Here is a 20,722-nt window from a genome sequence, read left to right as displayed (position 1 = left end):
GTGACTTTACCGAAAGAACCAAGAATATGAATCCCTGCAGTCACGAAAGCTTTAAATCAAAATTTAGTCCTAAGCGTTTTAATATCAGGGCTTCCCTGCCCAGCTTTAAAACATCGCTGTCAATTGCAATTTATTCATTGACTCTTTGCACTTACATTTTTTTCCGTATTTGCATACAAAATCTAAACAATTTTTGGCCAAAATATCGCAAGTTTACATCATAAAATTACAAAACACACTCGTTCGTGCCTCCTATTTTAGAGGTTTTTTTATCCCCTGGATCTGGCAACAGCCGAAGACGGCAGACAGCGGAGGGCCGAGGCGGCGGAACCCGCAAGGGAAGAGAATTCGTGATTTAAATATATAAATATATTACACGACAAAACCCCACGCGTTCCGGTCACAAACAAACACGCAAACACACGCACGCGCGCGGGTGCGCGGGCAAGAATCGCACCGAATCCTCGATGTTGCCCGCCTCGTCGGCCGTTCGCCGCTCTCACGGCTGAGGCGAGGCCCCGCGGAGCCCGACGCGTCGAGGAGGTAACCCCCCCCAGCCCCCCCCAACCCCCCCCGACCCCCCCCCCCCCCCCCAATAGGAACGGCGAACAAAAAACACCAACGTCGAGGTAGATTTTTTTTAAGACAATGCTTCTCGCGAAACTAAAGGTTTAAAAAGAAGGGAAAAAATGCGTTTCACGTGCTCGTTTTAATGGGGGGGGGGAAACGTTTTTTTGTTTTTGGGGGGGGGGGGTGGGAAGGGAGGGTGGTGGGGATGTATGTATGTGGGTTAAAACCGGGTAATCACTAATGTATCACTAATGTAACAAACACAAAATATTATAGAGAAGGACGGCGGGGGTGGCGACTCTAGGCCGCGACCTATCGTGTTGCCTAGCGACGTAGGCGGAGTTCGTCCGGCCTTGGATGCTAGACAAGGCCGTAGGCATCATTTGTTGTAGGCTTCGCGCGGGAGTTGGTGGTGGAGGCGAGGGGGGGGGGCTACCATTCGGGTCTGCGGCCTCGCTAAGAGTTTGCCCGGGCCGCCGCGGCGCTAAAACCGTGGGGGTGGGGAGGTTTCGACTCCGAGCCCCAGGCTGCGGGAGCCCGCGGTTTAACGGCCGCGATTAGGCGGGGGTGGGTGGGTTCGTGCGGGGGTTGTAGGTGACTATTTAGGCCGAAGCGTTCGACGTTTCCTTGCGAGCTTGCGCGGGACTCTTCGGGTCGCAGCGCTAGGCAAGGTCGCAGGCTTCTACATTGTGACCAGGCCCCCTGAGCCACACGGGCCGCGGGGGATGAGGGAGGAGGGAGGAGGGGGTGAGGCGATTTTTTTTGTCGTTTCGGAAATCGACAACGCTCTGAGGGAAAAATTCGTTTCCTGTTGCTCGCCCTTAACACTCGGCGTGCGAGCGTTTCGCTATCGCGAGACGCCCCGGGGGCGTTGCGCGGTTTGTTAATTTTTTTGTTCAGCCTAGCAACTCGGGCCTAGCGCTTGTGGGGGTTTGTAGTGGCTGCGTCTCCTCGGGGCTCGAGTGGTGATGGGACGGGAGCCCGCGCTTCTGGTGATGCCCTCGTCTCTCTTTCTCTCGTCCTCGCCTTTGTTTGTCTCAACCTCGTCCCGTGTCCCCGGCACCAACAGCAGCACCCGGGGGGGGGGGGTGCTAAACGAGTCGCTCGCACACCCGACTCCCGTTGGATTCGGAGGCGCCTCTCGATTAAAAATAGCCGAGGGCCCGCCTGCCTGATCACCTGTGCCTGCCTAGCCAAATATCTCATGGTTTAGAAATGTCTGGTTGCGCTTCAACAATTGTATTTTACGTTGGGTTCGTGTGGTTGCAGCTCCGCCGATATGTGTGGCGCGGTTCCGTGCGAGTTTACACGAGAGAGCGGTGCTGAATGAGAGTCAGTCGGGATGTTGTTGGGGGTTGTTATGTATCTTAACGCGTTGTGTACATTTATGTTTTGTGTACGTTTACGTGTGCTTCAAGCCTTAATAGTTGCGTTGTTAATTATCGGCTGTTTATACGATTATAATACCGCACGCACTATTACATGCGGCCGTGCATATTGTGGTCACTCGTTACAAAAACATTCCGAATTGCTATTGAAATATTGGGCCTTGACACACTTAATCACACATCCCCTGTGTTATTAATTACTATAATGACAAGCGCAATGACGAGGAGTGAGCCATAAGCTCCATGTATTTGTGACTAAACCACTCTTGTATTAATTGGCTATTTAAAATTGTATACAAGTGTCAACCGGCGGCTGTTTAGTTTATATGATGATTCTTTTACCCTTTTCGTCATTAAAACGTAGCCCAATTTTTAAGGCTTCCAGATACCATTTGCACCCACGTGTAATGAAGTCAATTGGAAACATAGAAGTAGATTTTTTTATTGTGTTGAAACAGCACCGCACTAATTTATTTCTGACGTTTGTCAGTAATTCACGTAACATTGCTGTACTTTCACATTTTACTCTTGTTTTTAAACAATAGAGCAATGTCCAGGTACAGGATGTGAGATATAAATATTATGTGCAGATAATATTGTCAACTTGAGAATGCTTTCCTTTGTTTTAGACTTACTAAATATAACATATACAACTTAATCGCTGCTGCGTGTATTTTAATTTCATAAACGTCAATATATGATAGTATTGTGTGGTTGTACGTTACTTTGTACACCGGTTTAGGGTTCATCAGTTTGAATTCATTCGAACTCGGATATTTCTTCCTATATTAGAAAAAAATAAATGCACTCTGCGATAATATACGTCCGTATTCCATTGGAACAGTTTCAAGTGTGTTTAATTGTGTAACAGTGTCCTTGACACATTGGAATAGTTACCAACAATTGGTGTAACTGAAAATAATGTGGTAACCCTGGGGAGGGACTTGATTGGTCGAAATTCCGTCTTCCTGTTGCTAGTTGGGGAACGGTTCCATCAATCCAAAATTCTAATTAAGGCAAAATGTTGCATACAACGCACAATGATTGCGGTAACAATGCATCTACATATATAATCTCTTTAAGGTTATGATGCACATTTCAAGTTGTTTGTATAACAATGTGTTCTATTTTTTATTTGTAAATGTATGTGTTTATGTGACCTGCTTAAACAAGTTTGGAAAAATCACGCATACATTGATTGTATAACGCTTCGTCCATGGACATATTTAAGTAGCAGATGAATGCCAACAGGTACTAGTCAGTCCATGTTTGAGTCTCCAAGTTTTGGGGAACACTTTGTTCGATTTTGTAGATTTTTAAAAATAGGTCAAGTCCCGAATAGTAATTCAACTTCATGCAGTTTCATTTATATTGACTAATCTTTTCGGAAGTTAGTGCTCTCCCGTTACAAAGGACAGAGATAATTCATAAAGACTTTAAACGTTAGTTGGAATCCGCAAAAGAATAAGACCATGAATCACAATTCAATTGCTGGGGAAGTGAATGGTAGGTACAGAGTGAATCGGTTATACCTCTATGAATGGTGGTGGTGATGATGGTGTTGATGGTTGTGATGTCTTTGCAGCCGATGATCGTGGGAAGCCGGAACGCGTGATGTATGAGGGCAAACACATCCACTTCTCGGAGATCGACAACAAGCCGCTGTGCTCGTACAGCCCCAAGCTCTGCAAGCAGCGCCGGCTGAATGGCTACGCTTTCTGCATCCGTCACGTCCTGGAGGACAAGACGGCCCCCTTTAAGCAGTGCCAATATGTGGCCAAGTACAACAACCAGCGCTGTACCAACCCCATCCCTAAAGCGGAGGATCGCGTGTGAGTCCCTGCATTTGAACTCTGCATTCACTTTGTGCTTGCTGGAAATTTTGAATGTTGGTTTAGCATAGAACGCTTTTATTTGTAGGTAGTTTTGTTGATGCGTGACACATTTTGGGTGAAAACAAAGATTTGTGAACACTGGCTTAATTTTTGCTGGTGCAATACTTTGAACATAATCTTGATGATGTACATGTTCATCAAGGAAATGATCAGGCTTGAGGTTCTGTGCGTGTTTTGTAGGCGGGATGCACTGGTTTATAAAAGTAGCAAGTGCAATGTTTTCATTCAATATATTTTAATTTTGAAACCGAATGCAAGTTAAAACAAATCTTGATTAAAATCCATGTTAAGTTTAACTAAGACAATGTATCCAGGAGAGCTTGTAATGTTATTTCGGGCAGTCCTCCGTTGGGATGTTTGACTCATTCAATAAATCTGTGTTCGCTGTGTGGGGGGAAACTGGGTTATCCAGAGGAAACCCAATAATTCAAGGGGATAACACTCCATGCTCCACACGGTTAGATTCAATTCATCATTGTTTTCTTATCTCCTCCCCAACTGGCAGCCCAACCCTACAGCACGTGGTATCCTCTGGCATACTCCCATACCAGTACTATCCAGGCTCATACCTACTTGGCGTCATAAAAAAGCTGCTGTGTGCACGCAACTGTATTTCATTCAGGTACTGCAACAGTCACCTGCAGGTTCTGGGGCTGGTGCCTAAGAAGGAGCGGAAGAAAAAGTCGGAGCAGCTGGACGAGCCGAGGGAGCGGCAGCGCGAGCGCGTGGTGCAGCACATCGCCGAGCTCGAGGCCCCGCCGGTGCTCACGCGGGTGCCAAACGGCTTGCACGCGCTCACGCCGGCGTGGCAGACGCTTAGCCAATCCCCGCACCACCACCCTCATATGGCGCCAGCTACAGCTGGCGCCCCGACGGATGACCCCTTCGCCTTTCCCGAAGACGACGAGCATGGCCTCCGAAAGGTCGCCGTGAAGCGCAAGCTCCAGGGAAGGCCGCCGATCGGCACTAGCGGCGGCGGGAGTCGCTCGAGACTTGTGGCCGAAAAAAACGGCGAGGTCAAGGACATTTGCGGCAGTGGTGCGATCATAAATACCTCGGCCTCTTCACCGGGTCACCTGAAGCCACACAAGGGGACGCCGCCTCCGACGAAAGCTGAGGCTCATGGTGCCGCCGCGTCCTTGAGGTCGGCCCAGCCCCCGCCAATGGTACACCGGCATGGGGAGCGCTGTTTGTCGAGGACTCCTGTGGGCACCACAACGGCGGTACAGAGGGGGCTTGTACCACCCACGCCCCCAGAGTCACGGGTGGCTGGTGGCAAAGCGTTGGGAGGAGCCACCACTGGTGCCGCTGCTAGCGCCTCGTCGTCATCGTCATCATCGTCGTCCTCGTCGCACACCTCCGCCAGGGCGGCCCAACGGCATACCCAACCGGATTGTGAGAGAAGCCGAGCACTGCGCCGGTTGCTGTACCGGAGCAGACAGCGGAAGCTGCTCGATCAAGACCTGTTCACACACTTAGGTATGGGGAGAAGGTGTTTGTTTGCACTACACCTCATTAATAAAATAATAATCTGCAGCCTTTGTCAATATACTGCCAGATGAAAACCTCCCCACTTTCTGATATGTGTTCATTGTTTTTTTTTACCAGACATCAAGCTGTTTAGCTTGGCTTTATGGAATTGGGGCCCAGGACTAGTTCAGATATCACTAGATTATGGCTGGAAATTTTACTCTGGTCACTGAGTTTATAGTGCAGTGCTTGAACCACTGTGCCATCATTCTACCTCACCTAATATTAAATAAGAATAATAAAAGAGTCTTCAGGGATATGATACTTTTTTCCACCTCTTCATTGCAAAATAAATAATAGTGACTCATTGGGCTCAACTTAGAGTCAAGTAAAGCAAATTCCAGCACTTTTTAGTTTTTGGCCATGAGCTCAGCTCGAGTTTGGTGGTGTGGCAATCTCTGAGAACATGCCTTTTTAGAAGCAAAGCATGTCTGAAGGGCAGGAGACAGGCACACACATAGGTTGGCACCCTGTTCTGCCCATAGGCTCTGTCGCTATGGAAAACAGTCGAGGTACGTCAGAAGGTTCCATTGTCCCCCTCCACTCGGACTGTGGTCCAACTACAAGCAAGAACCCCACAAAATTAATTCAAATTTGTGGTCAAATGCAGGAACAAAAGTGAGGCTACACGGTTTTCAATACCGGGGCAAATTCAGGGAAGTGGGATGCCCACGGTACTTTGTAGCAGTTTTCTAAACAAAACCCCATTAATTCCATGAAGACTACTTTTAGACTGTTTGCACCTTGTAATATTATGGTACTTTTTATTTATTTATAGAGCACATATAAAAGCTAAGTAAAAATATTAACAAAGCATCACTGGAACCATGAAGTCACAAACCATGTCGGGAATGCACGATCCAGCGTTACAGGAGTTAATTAATTGCCAGGATTGGGACACCGCTAACAGGCGAGCACTGCTTCCCATGCTGTTCAATGTTTACGCTTCAGGAGTGTTTTTTTTTTAGGGGGTACCCCCCCCCCCCTTCATGCTTTGACTGATGCAGCATGGATCATTCATCATCATTGACCACTTTCAATTGATTGACGTTTACGCTTGAAAATTATACAATTACTTTCTTTGGAAAACGTCAATGATTTCCATTTACGGTTCAGCTTTGCCAATTTTGTGCCGTGAATTAACTGTTTATGGATACTTTCGTCATTGACTTAATAGCCTATGGACGCTACTGAATCGCTTTACAATCAGGTCAAAAGGATGATGATCATAGCCATTGTTGGCAAGGAGGAACATGGGCTACTTGATAGTTGCCATTTAAGACTGATTTATTTGCTAAGTATAGATACACTGTACACTTCGTGTTCACACCCTTATGGGTTAACCCATTTTATGATGAATTCACATGCAGGCTGTGATTGGTCAGAGGATGAAAGCAGTGAAGATGAGGATAAGGTACTTCCTTGTCAATCAACGTGGCTATCCCACCAAGACCGGCTCGGTGAACATGGAGTCCTCTACAGGTAAACCAATGTCATTCAGCTTGCTCGCATTGCAGACCACATACATACACGTTCCAAGTTCCTTGTATGTATGTTGAACTTTCGCACCGTACATAGCCAACCGTGCTAATCGGAGGTGCGGAGGAAGGACAATAAACTAAACACGGAGAGAGCAATGTGTACACTACTACCGGCCAAGTGGTCATTGTGTGGCCTTTTAAACAAAGGCAACTTGCCACAAGCTTCTCAAGGTGCAATTCATCCTGATAACGTACAAAGCCCAAGTCACACAGGTCAGAGTGCTGAGCTGTCACCGCTGAGATGATGGGTTCAAATCCAGACAGCCATCTGTGTCTAAACTGTTTTCTCAAAGTGTAGTGAGTTGATGTTAACCCGAACATCAATAACCGCACAAACAACCCCTAACTCTTTGGATCTTTCGGTTAAAGTCACGTAGATAGAAAAATAATAGATCACGACGTTTCGATCGCAACACAAGCAACCGTCATCAGGTGAGACAAACACAGCTCTTTCTCCTGCGTCAGCAGTTCTCCTGCCGTGCTTGTCTCACCTGATGACAGTTGCTTGTGTTGCGATCGAAACGTCGTGATTTATTAATTTTATATCTACGTGACTTTACCGAAAGTACCAAAGAGTATGGATTCCTGCAGTCACGAAAGCTTAAAATCAAAACCCTAACATCACGTTTGGTTCTGCACTTGATTTGGTTCAATTCCATCTCTGAGAAAAATGATCTGTTTGACAGTAATGCCATTAACATTGTAACAGGGCCGGTGTGAAAGTGCTGCCCCGTTTTATGCAACAGAGATCACTTGAAGTGATCTCAGAGATGGCTCTGTGATGTCTGCTTCTTAGGGCAGATCTGTACGAAGAAGGGTTGCACTGCCCTGTGTGAGGTCCAAATAGTTACGTTGTCTCATAGCACTGACAGGACAATCAGGATAACATTCAGGACATAAAACAAAAAATCTGTAAATAACGAGAGCCCAATACTTCTAGAGCCTTACACACTTTGTTCAAGGAAGATGCAACACAAAACAAAACTAGATACATACCTAAACTCATATTTTTGGTTCTTTCGGTAAAGTCGCGTAGAAGGGAAACGATAAAATAATAAAAATATAAAACAATAAAGTTATCAACGACGTTTCGACTGCAACACAAGCAATCATCAGGTGTGAAAACCACAGAAAGAAAATTGGAAAAAAGTGGCGTTTTTTTACGTTAGCACCACGGAGAGCGATTTTTCAGTTATTCAGGTGGACGAGTCCATCTATGTTCGGAAAAGAGGAGGGGGGAGACGAAAATAATGGATGCGATCTGAAAGCCACCGTAAGCGTGAACAATCAATTAAGACCTGAAATGGTTTATCAAATCCTTCCAGTGATTCCTAAGCCAGAATCCATCTTCTCGGTTGAAATTGTCTCTGTGTTTGTATATGTGGATGGCCTCATAAACGAATCTCTCATGGTAGCCAGATGGCTTGCAAAGAACCTCTGTCTTGGAGAAGTCAATGTCACATGAGCCTACTGAATTATACCTAGACTCGTCCATTTTGTTCTGAAAAACGTCTAAATCATAGTTGGAATCACTTTAGTTACGCAGCTGACATCACTAGATGTATTGTGATGCTATCACTGCAGAAAACTCAGTTGTGTGACTGATTGAGATTTTGAAGTCTTTTTTTTAAATAAAGCTTCATGTTTGTTTTTGGCAACAGGAAACCCACTGCTTAGGTGCATATAATCCATAAAAGGGCCTTTAGTTCTCGTGTTAATCTTTAAACTGGAAGTCTTGTTTTTATCTGCTGCTTTGGTGTTAATTGTGGTTTATACGGAGTGCTGCTTGACTGCAAGAGTGTTCAATATTTGCACTCTCTATCTCTGTTGCAAGTTATAAGTTATCAGCCAAAACATTGTATATTGGTACTCGCAGGCTGTTTATTAGGGGCGTCTTAAGCTTCTGCACAACATTGTACAGCCCTATTTGTCAATCCACTGCTGGAGGAGGGCCTCTGCAGACCTTGACGTAGGGGTTATTTGCCCATATGCAGTGTGGTAAAGGTGAGGAACATAGGCATTGGAGCTTAATACAGTACGACAATGTTATTTTTCTTCTTTTGCCTCTGCTGACAATGTAGCTCAACATAATCCTCCCAACACCTAATTAGACTTGGAATTAGCCATACGAGTATCATTCAGGTTCAATCCTTGCTTGGCCTCCAATGTGATGATCGGGCACGATCCATATAATTTCGTCATAGAAACTTGGAAGGGGACGACGGTGTGACGTTATTTTTACAGTCCGCTCACTTGTTGGCTTGGCCGGCGTGGCGTCAGGTCGGAGTGCACAGGCTCGGACCGTGAGACGCGGATAGCGGCGCTCTACAGCTCGCTGCGGCATCGCTACTTGCAGCTGAGCCGCGTGGAGCGAGCGGCGGCGCGAAGGCAGAGGCACCTTCGTGCTCACAGCCGTGCCTTGTTGCGCGGGGCGGCCTTGTGCCCGGACGGCGTGGCAGTGTTGCTGCGCCGGGACAAGCAGCCCGCCGCGACGCATCAGCCCGGGACATTGCACCCGCAGCCTGCGACGTCGCACCAGCAGCCTGCAACGTCACACCAGCAGCCGGCGACGCATCCCGTTGCTTCGAAAGAGTGCGTGCGGAATCGTTTTGCGTTTGTGGATAATGTTCTCTTTCTTTACTGTTTCATTGACACCGGTTCGGATAATCAAAATGACCACAAAGATAAGCTGAAAAGGAATTGGAATGCATTCGCACACAGGTATTCAAGGAACCAAAGTGTATTCTATGAAGTTATATTAATACGAAGACCCAGAAATGAACAACGCACACTTTTCTGCTGTATTTCATACAATTGAAAAATGTTGACGTATGCAGTCCTGGCATAAAGATGCGAGTTTCAGGAGTTCTTTCTCTGCTAACTCTGCACAGGGCACCAGCGGCGTCGGCAGAGACCGTGCGAGCCGGGCAGTGCTGTGTGCAGGTCAAGGGCCAGCTGTGCAGGAGCCCGACGCTGCCGTACAGCCTGCACTGCTTCCAGCGTATCCTTGGCACCTTGAGCGCACGGCCTTAAGTACAAACTTGTGTCTGTCAGCATAGGGCCCTGTTAACACAACCGTCATGCATCCAGCCTCTTGGCTCATAGCTACATGACATATCTTTAAAAAGTCTATGTATACAGTCACTTAAAATAGTCACACTACAGCCTCTTCACAGCCTTACAGTCACACTACAGCCTCTACACATACATATCGCTTCTTCACATTTTATTTACAGTTGGTCACAATACAGCTGTTAAATTTACACTACAGCTCTTTACACACTAGAACCTCTTTATACTCATTGCAGCTGCTTAAGAAGTCACAGTACATCCCCTTGACACAGGTGGTCACCAGACTGCTACAACCCTCCTAGCACTGAAGGGCTACAGCCTCTTACCACAACTCTCCCGCCGCTTTAACATTATCTCCACTACAGCATCATAATGCACAGCAACACTGTATCACGCGATTACATCGTCGCCCCTTTTAACACGCGGCCACACTGCATTCCACCCGACGGGTGGGCAACTCTGAAGCCTCTTGAATTTAACTGGCGCACGCTCCGCCAGAACGTAATTGACGCCGTCATCTCGGCAAGCGGGGGCTGGCTCCTTGACGCTCAACTGCGTGGGGCCCAGATATCCTGTGCAGCAGCTCGCAGCGGCTCTTCTCCAGCTGCACGGCGCGCTTCGCCGACGGGCAGCAGTGCTCCGTGCCTGTGTTCGACATCGTGCACCAGACGCCGCTGTGCGAGGAGCACGCCAAGAAAATGGTGCGTGCGCGGCCCCGGCCCGCCAGCATGGTCAGCATTCTTCCGTCGCCGCCACCATCGTTGTTTTCGCCACCGCCTGTATGCACGTGTAATTCATCATCATCGTCATCATCGTCGTCGTCTCGATCCATGGGCAGATGGCCCGTAGGTGTCCACTGCACGTTTCGTCATTGGTTTCCACTTTCCCTCTTGTTCTCGTGCCAATGCTGCTCAAGTAGTGCCACATCTTTCTGGCCCCAATCTCTAACGACATAAAGCCGTTCTATGGTTCCTGTCATTTATAATTATAAATGTTATTTATAAAAAATATATATATATACATCGATGTGTATCATTGGTCGTAAAGAGGACTCGGTGTAACGCCTTCAGCCGAGTCCTGTGCTGTACTATACGTCGGGCAACAATCAGTCGACTTGGCCACATCATCCTCTCTTTAAATCTTTGTTGATCGTATCTCTCCATATCTCTCTGCTTCCTGTGTCCTATATTCTCTTCATGTTTCAGTTCACTGCCTTACAAATTGTCGTACTCATCCAAACGATGCAGATGTTTGGACCATCCTTAATCGTCTATCTGATGATAACCTGCATAAAATGATAGTCCGGGTTGTCTACAGACTTTTCCTGGTGACCCTATAAGAAAGTAAATGCAAACACAACTAACTTATAGGAGTTTTACGTTTGGTGGATATTTTATATGTTGCAACTATTGTCTACTCACCTCACCGTATGTGTATCATGATTTCATTATAATGTTAGTCAAAACATTTATATTAGCAACTACCTTTTTTCACTGTAATATGCATGCCCTGATTTCATTATAATGTTAGTCAAAACATTTATATTAGCAACTACCTTTTTTCACTGTAATATACATGCCCTGTTTTTCTGTACGATATCTGGAGATCATATGTATGTTGAATTTCTTTCGCGCCATACGTAGCCAATCATGCTAATCGGAGGTGCGGAAATACAGTTAGATGCATTTATATGTTGGCCAGCATCGTTAATGTAATAATGTCAAATGGCAAAGTGACGTATCATCACATGCCTGATTGATCCTATTAAAACGTCAACAGCATGAATAAATCATTAAAAAAAAAGCTTTTCATCTTTCCCCAGGACAACTTCCTACGCGGAGATTGGAGCCGGAAGGCGCAGCAACAGCAGCAGCGGAAACCACGTAAGAAGTCAAAACCGCCGGCGCTCAGCAAGAAGCACAAGAAGAAGCGGCGGCGCCCGACCATGCGACCCCAGAAACCAATCCCTCCCGCCGAGCCGCAGGGCAACCTGTGCATCCCGGCGGCCACTCCGCCACCCTCCACACCCATCGTCACAGAGCCGTCCTGTGTGGCACGCCTAAGGTACGCTTTGCCCGAAGCACCCAGATTAGCATGCCTTGTGTGGCACGCCTAAGGTATGCCTTGCCCGAAGCACCCAGAGTAGTATTCCTTGTGTGGCACGCCTAAGGTACGCTTTGCCCGAAGCGCCAAAATGAGTGTGTTTTTTTATTGATTGCTACTTGTGGTTGCATGTTGAACTTCGTTCGCACCATACGTAGCCAACTGGATGTATGTAGGAATGTTGAACTTGCTTCGCACCGTATTTAGCCAATCTGATGTATGTTGAATTTCTTTCACACTGTACGTAACCAACCGCGCTAATCGAAGGTGTGGGGGAAGGACAACAAACTGAACACAAAAGCAGTTCTAAAGTAACGAGTTTTCAATCTAGATTAAAAGTGCATAACTCCAGTGGCGTCGTAATATCCTAAGGAAGAGCATTCCAGACAGCCGCAGAAGTACATCTGAAAGTGTGTAAACCACGGAACTACCACTCCACCCCTGCAATGGAAAAAAAATATTCCAATACATATTAACACTATACAGTGATGTATTAATATTTCCTGCTATGGTTCCCTTCGCATGTGCACGGTGCATTGTGTATGGCAAGCTTGCGATTAAAGCACATGGTAAATAGTTAGGCGTGAATCAACGCCCCCCCCCCCCCTCTTATCTATTTGCCTTTCAGATCTGCCATTGCCATGGTGTAATTATTAACACACTGGACTTGCAAGCCAGAGGGGGGGAGCCGGTTCAATTTGATCTCCTGGAGTGTCAGTTGAAACAGTGGGCAAGTTTATTGAGTCTGCCGGCTTTTTGTCAACCCAGCAGTGTATACGTGGGTGCACCACAGTCAATCGGCAGGCCGCGTGTGGCGGGGTAAAGTGTGTGTACTTCCACCTTCAAAGACATCTGACCAGCGTGGCAGAGTCGGCGAAAATTACATTTGGAGGGCTCCTGAGAGCTCCCTCTGATGGGAGATCCTTCTACCAACAGTGACATTTGCAGGGCTGCACCTTTACTGCAACTACGCCTCATAAACTCAAATACTCAACAATTTTTATTTTACCAGGTAAGGCCTACTTAGCTATATAGCTCTTTTTCAGAAGTGACCTGACCACACATAATAGCTCAACAAAGCGGCTTATGTATAAATTAATAGTAGCAAAATACTCTCAACGCATGTTTCTAAATGTGGAGGGAAAAACCGGAGAACGTGGAGAAAAATCCACGCGACCACAGGGAGAGAGACACGCAAATTACAAATGTACAGCAGGCGTGAGGGTTGGGTTCGAACCCACGACCTCCTGTATACCAGGCGAGGTGGTTAACATTTCGCCACCGTGGCGCCATTCTCCCACACCCCACCCCCCGGATCTCCCACAGCCCGGTGAGTGGAGACGTGGAGGAGGATGACATCGCCCCGGAGCTGTCGGACGAGCTGGAGTTAAACCAAGAGGACCTGGACGAGGTGCTGCCGAAACTGCACGTGGACCTGCACGACTTTGACCTCTTCGAAGGTAGCGTGAGCTGGAGGAGGCTTGTGAATGCAATGCCTTCGAACGGGTCTAGATCAATATCTATCACGCCATTATAATATTAGTTTACAGCCTTTTATAATCCCACGTCAGGATCAAGGCCTCCCCAAACTATGTGTAGTGGCATCGGGGGATGCCACTGCATGCCACGTTGGGCCGGCCCACGTGTAAAGCACGGGACAGGCTGCTCACACCATCTACAACACAGCAGTGTGCAACGTGCACTCCTTGTGCAGTGTCAGCCCTCCGAGGCTCGGGGGCGAGAGCGCCGGGAGTGACGGGGCCATGGCACTCCGGATGAACCCGGAGGGCTAGTGGCCGGAGGTACCGGGGGTGGGGCCCCAAAGAGGGGGGCTGGGGAACCTCGGAACCGGTTCCATGGCCCTCTGGAAAGGTCGAAAAGGGAGGTGGGCCTAAGGGCGGGGGAGGCCCTGGGACTGGGGATATAAGCCGGATCCCTGAACGGCTCCGGCGGTGGTTGCTGGTCTGAAGACATGAAGACGTCCTCCGGAAGAAGAAGCCCCAGGGTCAAGACCAGGACTCGAGTCGGAGTCCGGTTGACAGCTCCCTTTCCCCCAGTCGCGTTAGGGATAGTTAGCCTGGAGAGACCACTCTCCCAGTTACCTGGTGGAAGGGGCAGCTACCCCTCGTGTTAATTAATGTTGAAATTAACGTGTTGCCTCCAAGAAGCCTCGCTCTCCCGCTGTACCCACTACATATTAACTAAAACTAAACAATTTTACCAGATAAGACCCAATGAGTTACATAGCTCTTTTTTCAGAAGTGACCTTGCCACGAATGGTAGCGCAATGAAGTGGCTTATCATGTGGAAACTTATAGCAGCGAAATACTCTGAACGCATGTTGAATCTAAATGTGGAGGGAATAACCGTAAGACCCGGATAAAAATCCATGCGACCACGGGGAGAATATGCAAACTCCAAATATACAAGCATCTGGATCGGGATCGAAACCAGAAGCTCCTGTGTACCAGGCGAGGTAGTTAACATCTGACCACTGCGGCGCTGTATGTTTGTTTGAACATATTTCACCATGCTGGCCAGTACAGTACGAATGTGGTGAGCATAGGCATTTGAGCATAGTACAAATAGTACAACATTGGATTTTGCTGCACTGCCCTTTGCTGACGATATATCCCAAAGCAGCCTTACAACACCTGTTTTAATGAACTGTGGTCACCCGGCCAAGCACTATCCATGCTCAGCTCTGCTCTGTTGCTGAGATCTGATGGGCCGTTAATAGTTGATTATTGCACACAATTCGATTTTTAAATACGTATTTTCATATTCTTGGTTCTTTCGGTAAAGTCACGTAGAAGGGAAGCAAAATAATAAAAATATCTTGTATTATAAAAATATATTGTATTATATTTTTATTATTTTGTTTCCCTTCTACGTGACTTTACCGAAAGAACCAAGAATATGAATCCCTGCAGTCACGAAAGCTTTAAATCAAAATTTTACGTATTTTTAGTAAAGGTAAAAGTGCATCCCTGCTGGCACAAGGCCCTGCCTCCACTAGAGGGCATTGGGTCGACTCTTCCACCGCGGCGAGACCTGACGATTGACTTACTGTGGTGTACCCATTTATACTGATAGGTAGACAGGCGGGGTGGGGGGTGGGAGAGAGGGGGGGGTGTCGGGAAACTAGCACAATGTTTTAATGCCGTGCCAGGAGATTAAATCGAAGTCCAGTTGCCAACCATTACACGACAGCAGCCCTGTGTTACGAATATAACGATCTAGTTTGAGTGAAGATTCGGCGAATCTGTAAAACACCCGACACATTTCTTGTCCCTTTGCACAGGCAAGAATGGCGAGCTGCTCCCGACCAAGGAGGAGGCGGAGGCGCTGGAGCGGGCGCTGGTGGCGGCATCGCACGCCGTCACCTCCCTCGAGCACCTGGGCTCCATGGACGACGATGAGGAGCTCGTGGCCAGCGACGACCTCGGCTCCTTCAACCCCGACCTGCACGAGCTGCTTGGCGGCACCATCGCCGCCGACTCCTTTTCCGCCCTCGACCTCGAGCAGCACTTCGGCAGCGCCGGTGCTGTCGTGGCGGCGGCGGCGGCCGCGGCAACGCAGCTGAGCCTGGGTCTGGAGCACCACCACCATCAGCACCACCCCCACCAGCAGCTCCACCACCAACATCAGCAGGACTGTGGCGGTGTGTCTGTCATCACGCACTTTTCGCCACAAATGCCGTCCTTCCAGACGTTGCCGCTCCTGCCCGCAAGGCCGCTGCTTGTTAAGCCAGACGGTCAAGCATCGTCGTCAACGCCTCCGCCGCTGATACCAGCCGGTTTTGTCGGTGACGGCGGAAGCGGTGAGCGATCGGTGCAGTCGCCGCTGCAGGATAGTTCCCTCTTCGGCAGCGAGCGAGTACCGTCACCATTCATTGGCATCGACAGTGGTGAGGAGCCGGCGTCGGTGAGCGGAGTTACGGTCGCTGTCACGACCCAATTTACGGGGAGCGAGGAATCGCAGGCCATGCTGGGACACTCGCTGCCGCCCTCCATGTCGCTGTCCGTACCCCCCGGCACTGTGACCACCACCACCGCTGGGCTGGTAATGCAGAGGTCGCCCTCCTGGGGGTCGCTGGTGTTAACCGACGCTAGTGCGTTTGCCGCAGGGGCGGCGCAGGACGGGGCGGTGCCATGCACGGCGTCCACAATGCTCACGTACTCCCCGGACGGCATCCCCGCACCCATCGGCACCAGCCTCGTTCAGACGCTAGCGTCAACCGGCGCGCACTGTCTCCCGCAGGCTCTTGATGTCACCACGCATTCCCCATTCTCCGCGAGCGGCACCACAGGGGCGGCGGCTCAGTCGCCCGCTCTGCTCACGGCAGAGCTGGCGGCATCGCCGCTGGGGCCACTCGCTCAGGCGCATGCAACCGGGCAGGTGCTGAGCTCCCCCGGCACGAGCGCTGGGCAGGACTTGGCGACTGCAGCGGCTGTGGCCAGCATGGGGACAGCACCTCTTTCGAACTCTGCGCAAAGTGCGCAACTGCAGACGCAAGCGCAGCTGCTGCAGCAGCAGCAGCAGCAGACAGGAAGTTGGAACTCGTCACTTGCGCAGCAACAGCATAAACTGCCACAGTTCAGCGCAGCATTTGGCTCGCAGCTGTCGAGTGGCCGAGGTGGGATTCCCAAAGATGTGCAGCCGCTATGCTCGGTTGTGCCACCGTTGGCTCACTCAACGACCGCCTCGACACTGTCGAACTCCGGCGGCAGTGGCGACGGCGGTGTCGGCAGCACCATCAACGCGATGCCTCCCACGGTACCTCCACGACCACCTTCCTCCACCTCTCCCCCGCCTCCCACATCGCCATCGCAGGGCAAATCGTGACTCATGGCTGCGAACGCTTGTGAAACGCAACGACTCTTACTCCTAGCACTGTGACGCTGACAGCCACTGGCAAAAAAACAATAATAAAGAAACGTACGCCGCTCGGGCATTGCTTGGGTTTTGCGGGGAAAAAGCAGTGGTGGATCTTGGCGGACGGAGGATGCAGCTCTGGAGATTTGCAAATCGGTGGTGAAACGCTAAGTAGGCGATTTGAAAAGTTGTGCGGCAGCCATTGGCATTTGAGTGCAGAGTGAGGTGAGTCATGACAGGGAAAGCTGTGATGAACAAGTGTGTGCGAGGTGTGTGTGTGTGACTTTATAGTTACAAAAGTGTATAAGGATCTTAGAATGTAACAATATTTTGGGAGGGTTATTTTTTCTCCAAACTCTGTCTTGGCATAATATGCAAGCCTGGTAAAGGGAGTGGGTGTGGGAAGCATATACGAGCGGTGTTGAAGTTCATGATGCAGTACGGTTGGATTTTGGGGATTTTACAATTAAGCCAGGAATCTTTCCCACCTCCTGCTATATAGTATTAATTGCCATCCAGTAATGCTTGGCCCACGTTGGCTCACTGACAGTCATTAATATGTTAGGACACCAAAGTGCTTGTGTCACGTCCAGACATAGCCAGCTGTATGCCACAGTTACAAACGGCCGGAAATGTTGGTGGGTTATCGGGTTATCGGTGTGAGTTGGCCACTGAGACAACCCTTACGGTGCACCAGTTTGACCACATTGTACTATTTGGCATGTGTACATGCCACCTGACAAACATATCGGAAGAGCACTTACAGAAATAATTTATCAGAAGATCTTTGCTGTGCACGTGTATCTATGTAAAAAGTAATGTGTAAGGGAAAGAATTGAAGCGCAGTGGTTATGACCCCGGCCACCTTATTTTGATTCTCAGCCACAGATGAAATTAGTGCCGAGTGGTAATCTGAAGCAATCCCCCCCCCCCCACCTTTTACCAACCCACACGAGCCAGTGTGAAGTATGGTCAAACAACATCGTGGGGATGCCTCTTCATCCAGCACTGCATTGATAAAGGACTGTAAATTATTAAGGGTAGGTAAACTTGTAAATGGTCAACCAGAATTATCTTGTCTCTTAATGAGCTTTGTGAACGATGGGATAAAGGTAACTGACAATTTTTAATTTTCTCTCAACTAAAACTTCAGTATGGGCATTTAACGGGTTATTAACGGGTTATAAACAGTTGTGTGCGTATGACCATATAGCAGCTGTACTGCTGGTGAGACCCAACAAGAGGCCAAGACACTTGTGTAAGCAGTAGCTGTTCTGAACCAAGTGTATTTTTTAGTTGTGCGATTGTGCATGGTTGTCAGTGTTTATCTCAGTAAAGTCGAAGCACTACAAATGAAAAATTAAACCCACACTCAAAAGGGTGGAATCTCAAATAAAACCAAGCTCAAAAGTTGTTTTTGTTTATCCCATAAATGATCATGTTGAACGGTGCACAGTTGCGTTCTGCCGATTTAAACAAGAGGGCAGAGCTTGGGGTTGGTTGTGCGTGCCACTCGTAATGCCCGTGAGGAAGTACCCGCGTCGAGTGTCCAGACTGCGTTCAGCAGGAAACTCAATCGTCACAAACGGAGAACGCCTGAAGAGGGCGAGTCGTAATATGTATCACTAACTTAATTTGATGGTAGTTTTCATTTGTAGTTGTACACCAATGCCAGTGCGATGGCAAAAGACCGGTGGTACTTATGAACACTTGGGACTCCTGCAAGGTGCACCATTTTTAAATCTTCGTGGTTGCTTGTCGATGATGAAATACAAGTGTAAGGTATACAGATTTATTGGAATGCTCACCTGGTAAAGGTCGTGCTGTTAATATAATTATCCTGTAAAGCGACCTATTTTTTTATTCAACAAATTGTCCACTGCCCTCAAAAGACATTGCCACAGAGCGAAGGACGCACTGTGAACGTGGCGTTTTGTGAATTGGCGAGGCCGGGTGACTTAGGAATATTAAGTTGCGTCTTTTGTCAGTGAGATTGTATTGTACGCATTGTATTCTATTCTAAATGATCCAGATTTAAAGGAGAAAAATAAAACACAAAAAATTGTCCGTTTAAATCATTGCTGTACACTTGTATATGAGGTGATTGTTGACTGTGTGCCGACACGTTTTTGAATAGAAGATAATCAGGAAAAAAATGTGTGCTAAGCTTTTTTTACGTGTGACCTTTTTGGAAATAAGCAGTTAGTGGTAACTGGGCAGAAACTGAAGTTTGATTTAAAACGACCAATTGTTTTGTCTTACTGTTACCAGCCAATTTATTTTTTACTGCTCTATTTATTTGACACTTAACTAAATGTATATTTCTTGTGCGCGGTGTTGAAGTAAAAGATCTAAGCTTGCGACACTTCCTACAATTTGTGACATGGCATGAAAAATGTCGGCAGGGGATTGAATACAGGGCAAAGGTAAATTGCTTCAAAGACACGCCGGCTGTGCTTTAGGTAAGAAACGGCCAATAACAATTGTAAGTTCCCATGCCGTTTATAGTTTGAATTTAAACCCTTTCCCCATTGCCCCCACAAACGGTAATTGTTCTCTTAGATTCCAAGCCCACCGTGTACTTCAACGACAAGCGATACGTGTGTATATAGGTGGTGGTGGTATGTGCCACTTCAATTGCCCTGTTTCATGGCCCTAGCAAAGGCATTGTTAGTCAAATAACCTCAGATGCTCATGTTTACTGCGACAAACCAATTACATGAAACTGAAAGCCATGAATGATCGCTTTTATTATTTGTTCGATTTTTTTCGTTTTTTTGAAAAATGCACTTTGTCCTCTTTCCTACACTCAGAATCCAAAACCACACTTCGCGTTACAGATCTGTGATGGCAATCAGGTTTTCATAACTGATTCTACCTAATCGTCGGCGGTTTGGGAGGCGCGCACGCGGTTTTACTTCTGGGTGGAGGTGCGCCACGTTGGCATCACTCGAAAACGAGCGCAGCCTCGCGGTGGGTTTCGCGTGGAGCGTTTCACTTCCTCTGGTAAAAGTTCACCGGTGCAGGGGCAGGTCACAGTTTGTGAGGCCTGTAACCTTTGCACCGGTTCGCAAGTGTTGTTTGGAAGGGTTTGTGGTGCTGAATTAAAACCAATGGAATTTTTTTTATCAAATAAAGCAAATGCAAATACTTTTTCCCCCGCTTCTCCCACACCCTTTTGGGAAGTTAAAGCTTTAGATGTTCACTTAAGCATTCATGAAAAAAAAAGCTTTTTCTTTCTTTCCCGTTATTTCACCCAACTCGCACGTCAAAATTAATGCACACTTTAATGGTCACGGTTACTTTCTGCAGCATACACCCCCTTCCTTAAAACACTTGCCTTTACAAATTGTGAGATTGCAGGCTGGTCGGGTCAGTGACTAGTGTTTCTCGGTGTATTTTTGAATGTATATTAAAAACCGTTGCTGTAGCGTTTAGATTGTGTAATTTCACACTTTTTAAAAAGTCCTGTAAAGCTGTTGATGTTCATCCCCGAGTTTACGACTGTAAAGAATTTCCAGTGTACAAATGCTGTAACATCTGTATATAACGTGAATAAATATCACAGATAATATTCAGTGGTGCGAGGGTCATTTTTATGGTAAACGTTATGATTCACCTTGAGATTCAATGATGTCACAATTCAAGCAAGGTCTGGCAATTTGGAAGTCAAATGTTCGATTTGCACCATCTCATTCTCATCTTAATTCTGCACCTATTTGCTCAATATACATTGCCCGAAAAT

The 20,722-nt window shown here is 47.7% G+C and overlaps 2 protein-coding genes across 4 annotated transcripts in view; one reads left to right on the top strand and one right to left on the bottom strand.

Moving 5' to 3' along the window:
- WDR37 (WD repeat domain 37) overlaps nt 1-562 on the bottom strand; it is a 48,937-nt gene extending 48,375 nt beyond the window's left edge. The window contains exon 1 of the mRNA XM_032965616.2: nt 458-562. The gene's annotated coding sequence lies outside the window, so the exon portion shown is untranslated. The remainder of the gene's footprint in view (nt 1-457) is intronic.
- INO80D (INO80 complex subunit D) lies at nt 404-20,551 on the top strand. 3 transcript variants are annotated; one of them, XM_032965607.2, is made up of 10 exons: nt 404-543; nt 3,544-3,790; nt 4,476-5,332; nt 6,754-6,865; nt 9,205-9,516; nt 9,816-9,925; nt 10,564-10,697; nt 11,819-12,060; nt 13,426-13,559; nt 15,404-20,551. In XM_032965607.2, the coding sequence occupies exons 2-10, from the start codon at nt 3,573-3,575 to the stop codon at nt 16,945-16,947; spliced, it is 3,663 nt and encodes a 1,220-aa protein (XP_032821498.2). In that variant the 5' UTR covers nt 404-543; nt 3,544-3,572; the 3' UTR covers nt 16,948-20,551. The 3 variants fall into 3 exon arrangements, with proteins under 3 accessions (XP_032821498.2, XP_032821496.2, XP_032821497.2); XM_032965605.2 differs by having other exon boundaries at nt 10,564-10,727; XM_032965606.2 differs by lacking the exon at nt 404-543 and adding an exon at nt 760-1,562 and having other exon boundaries at nt 10,564-10,727.
- The last annotated feature ends 171 nt before the right edge of the window (nt 20,552-20,722 follow it).

The sequence above is a fragment of the Petromyzon marinus genome, chromosome 34 (genome assembly GCF_048934315.1).
Source record: "Petromyzon marinus isolate PM22_M1 ecotype Great Lakes invasive population chromosome 34, UKy_Petmar_22M1.pri1.0, whole genome shotgun sequence".
Classification (NCBI taxonomy): domain Eukaryota; kingdom Metazoa; phylum Chordata; class Hyperoartia; order Petromyzontiformes; family Petromyzontidae; genus Petromyzon; species Petromyzon marinus.
This window is presented reverse-complemented; position numbering and strand designations above follow the sequence as displayed.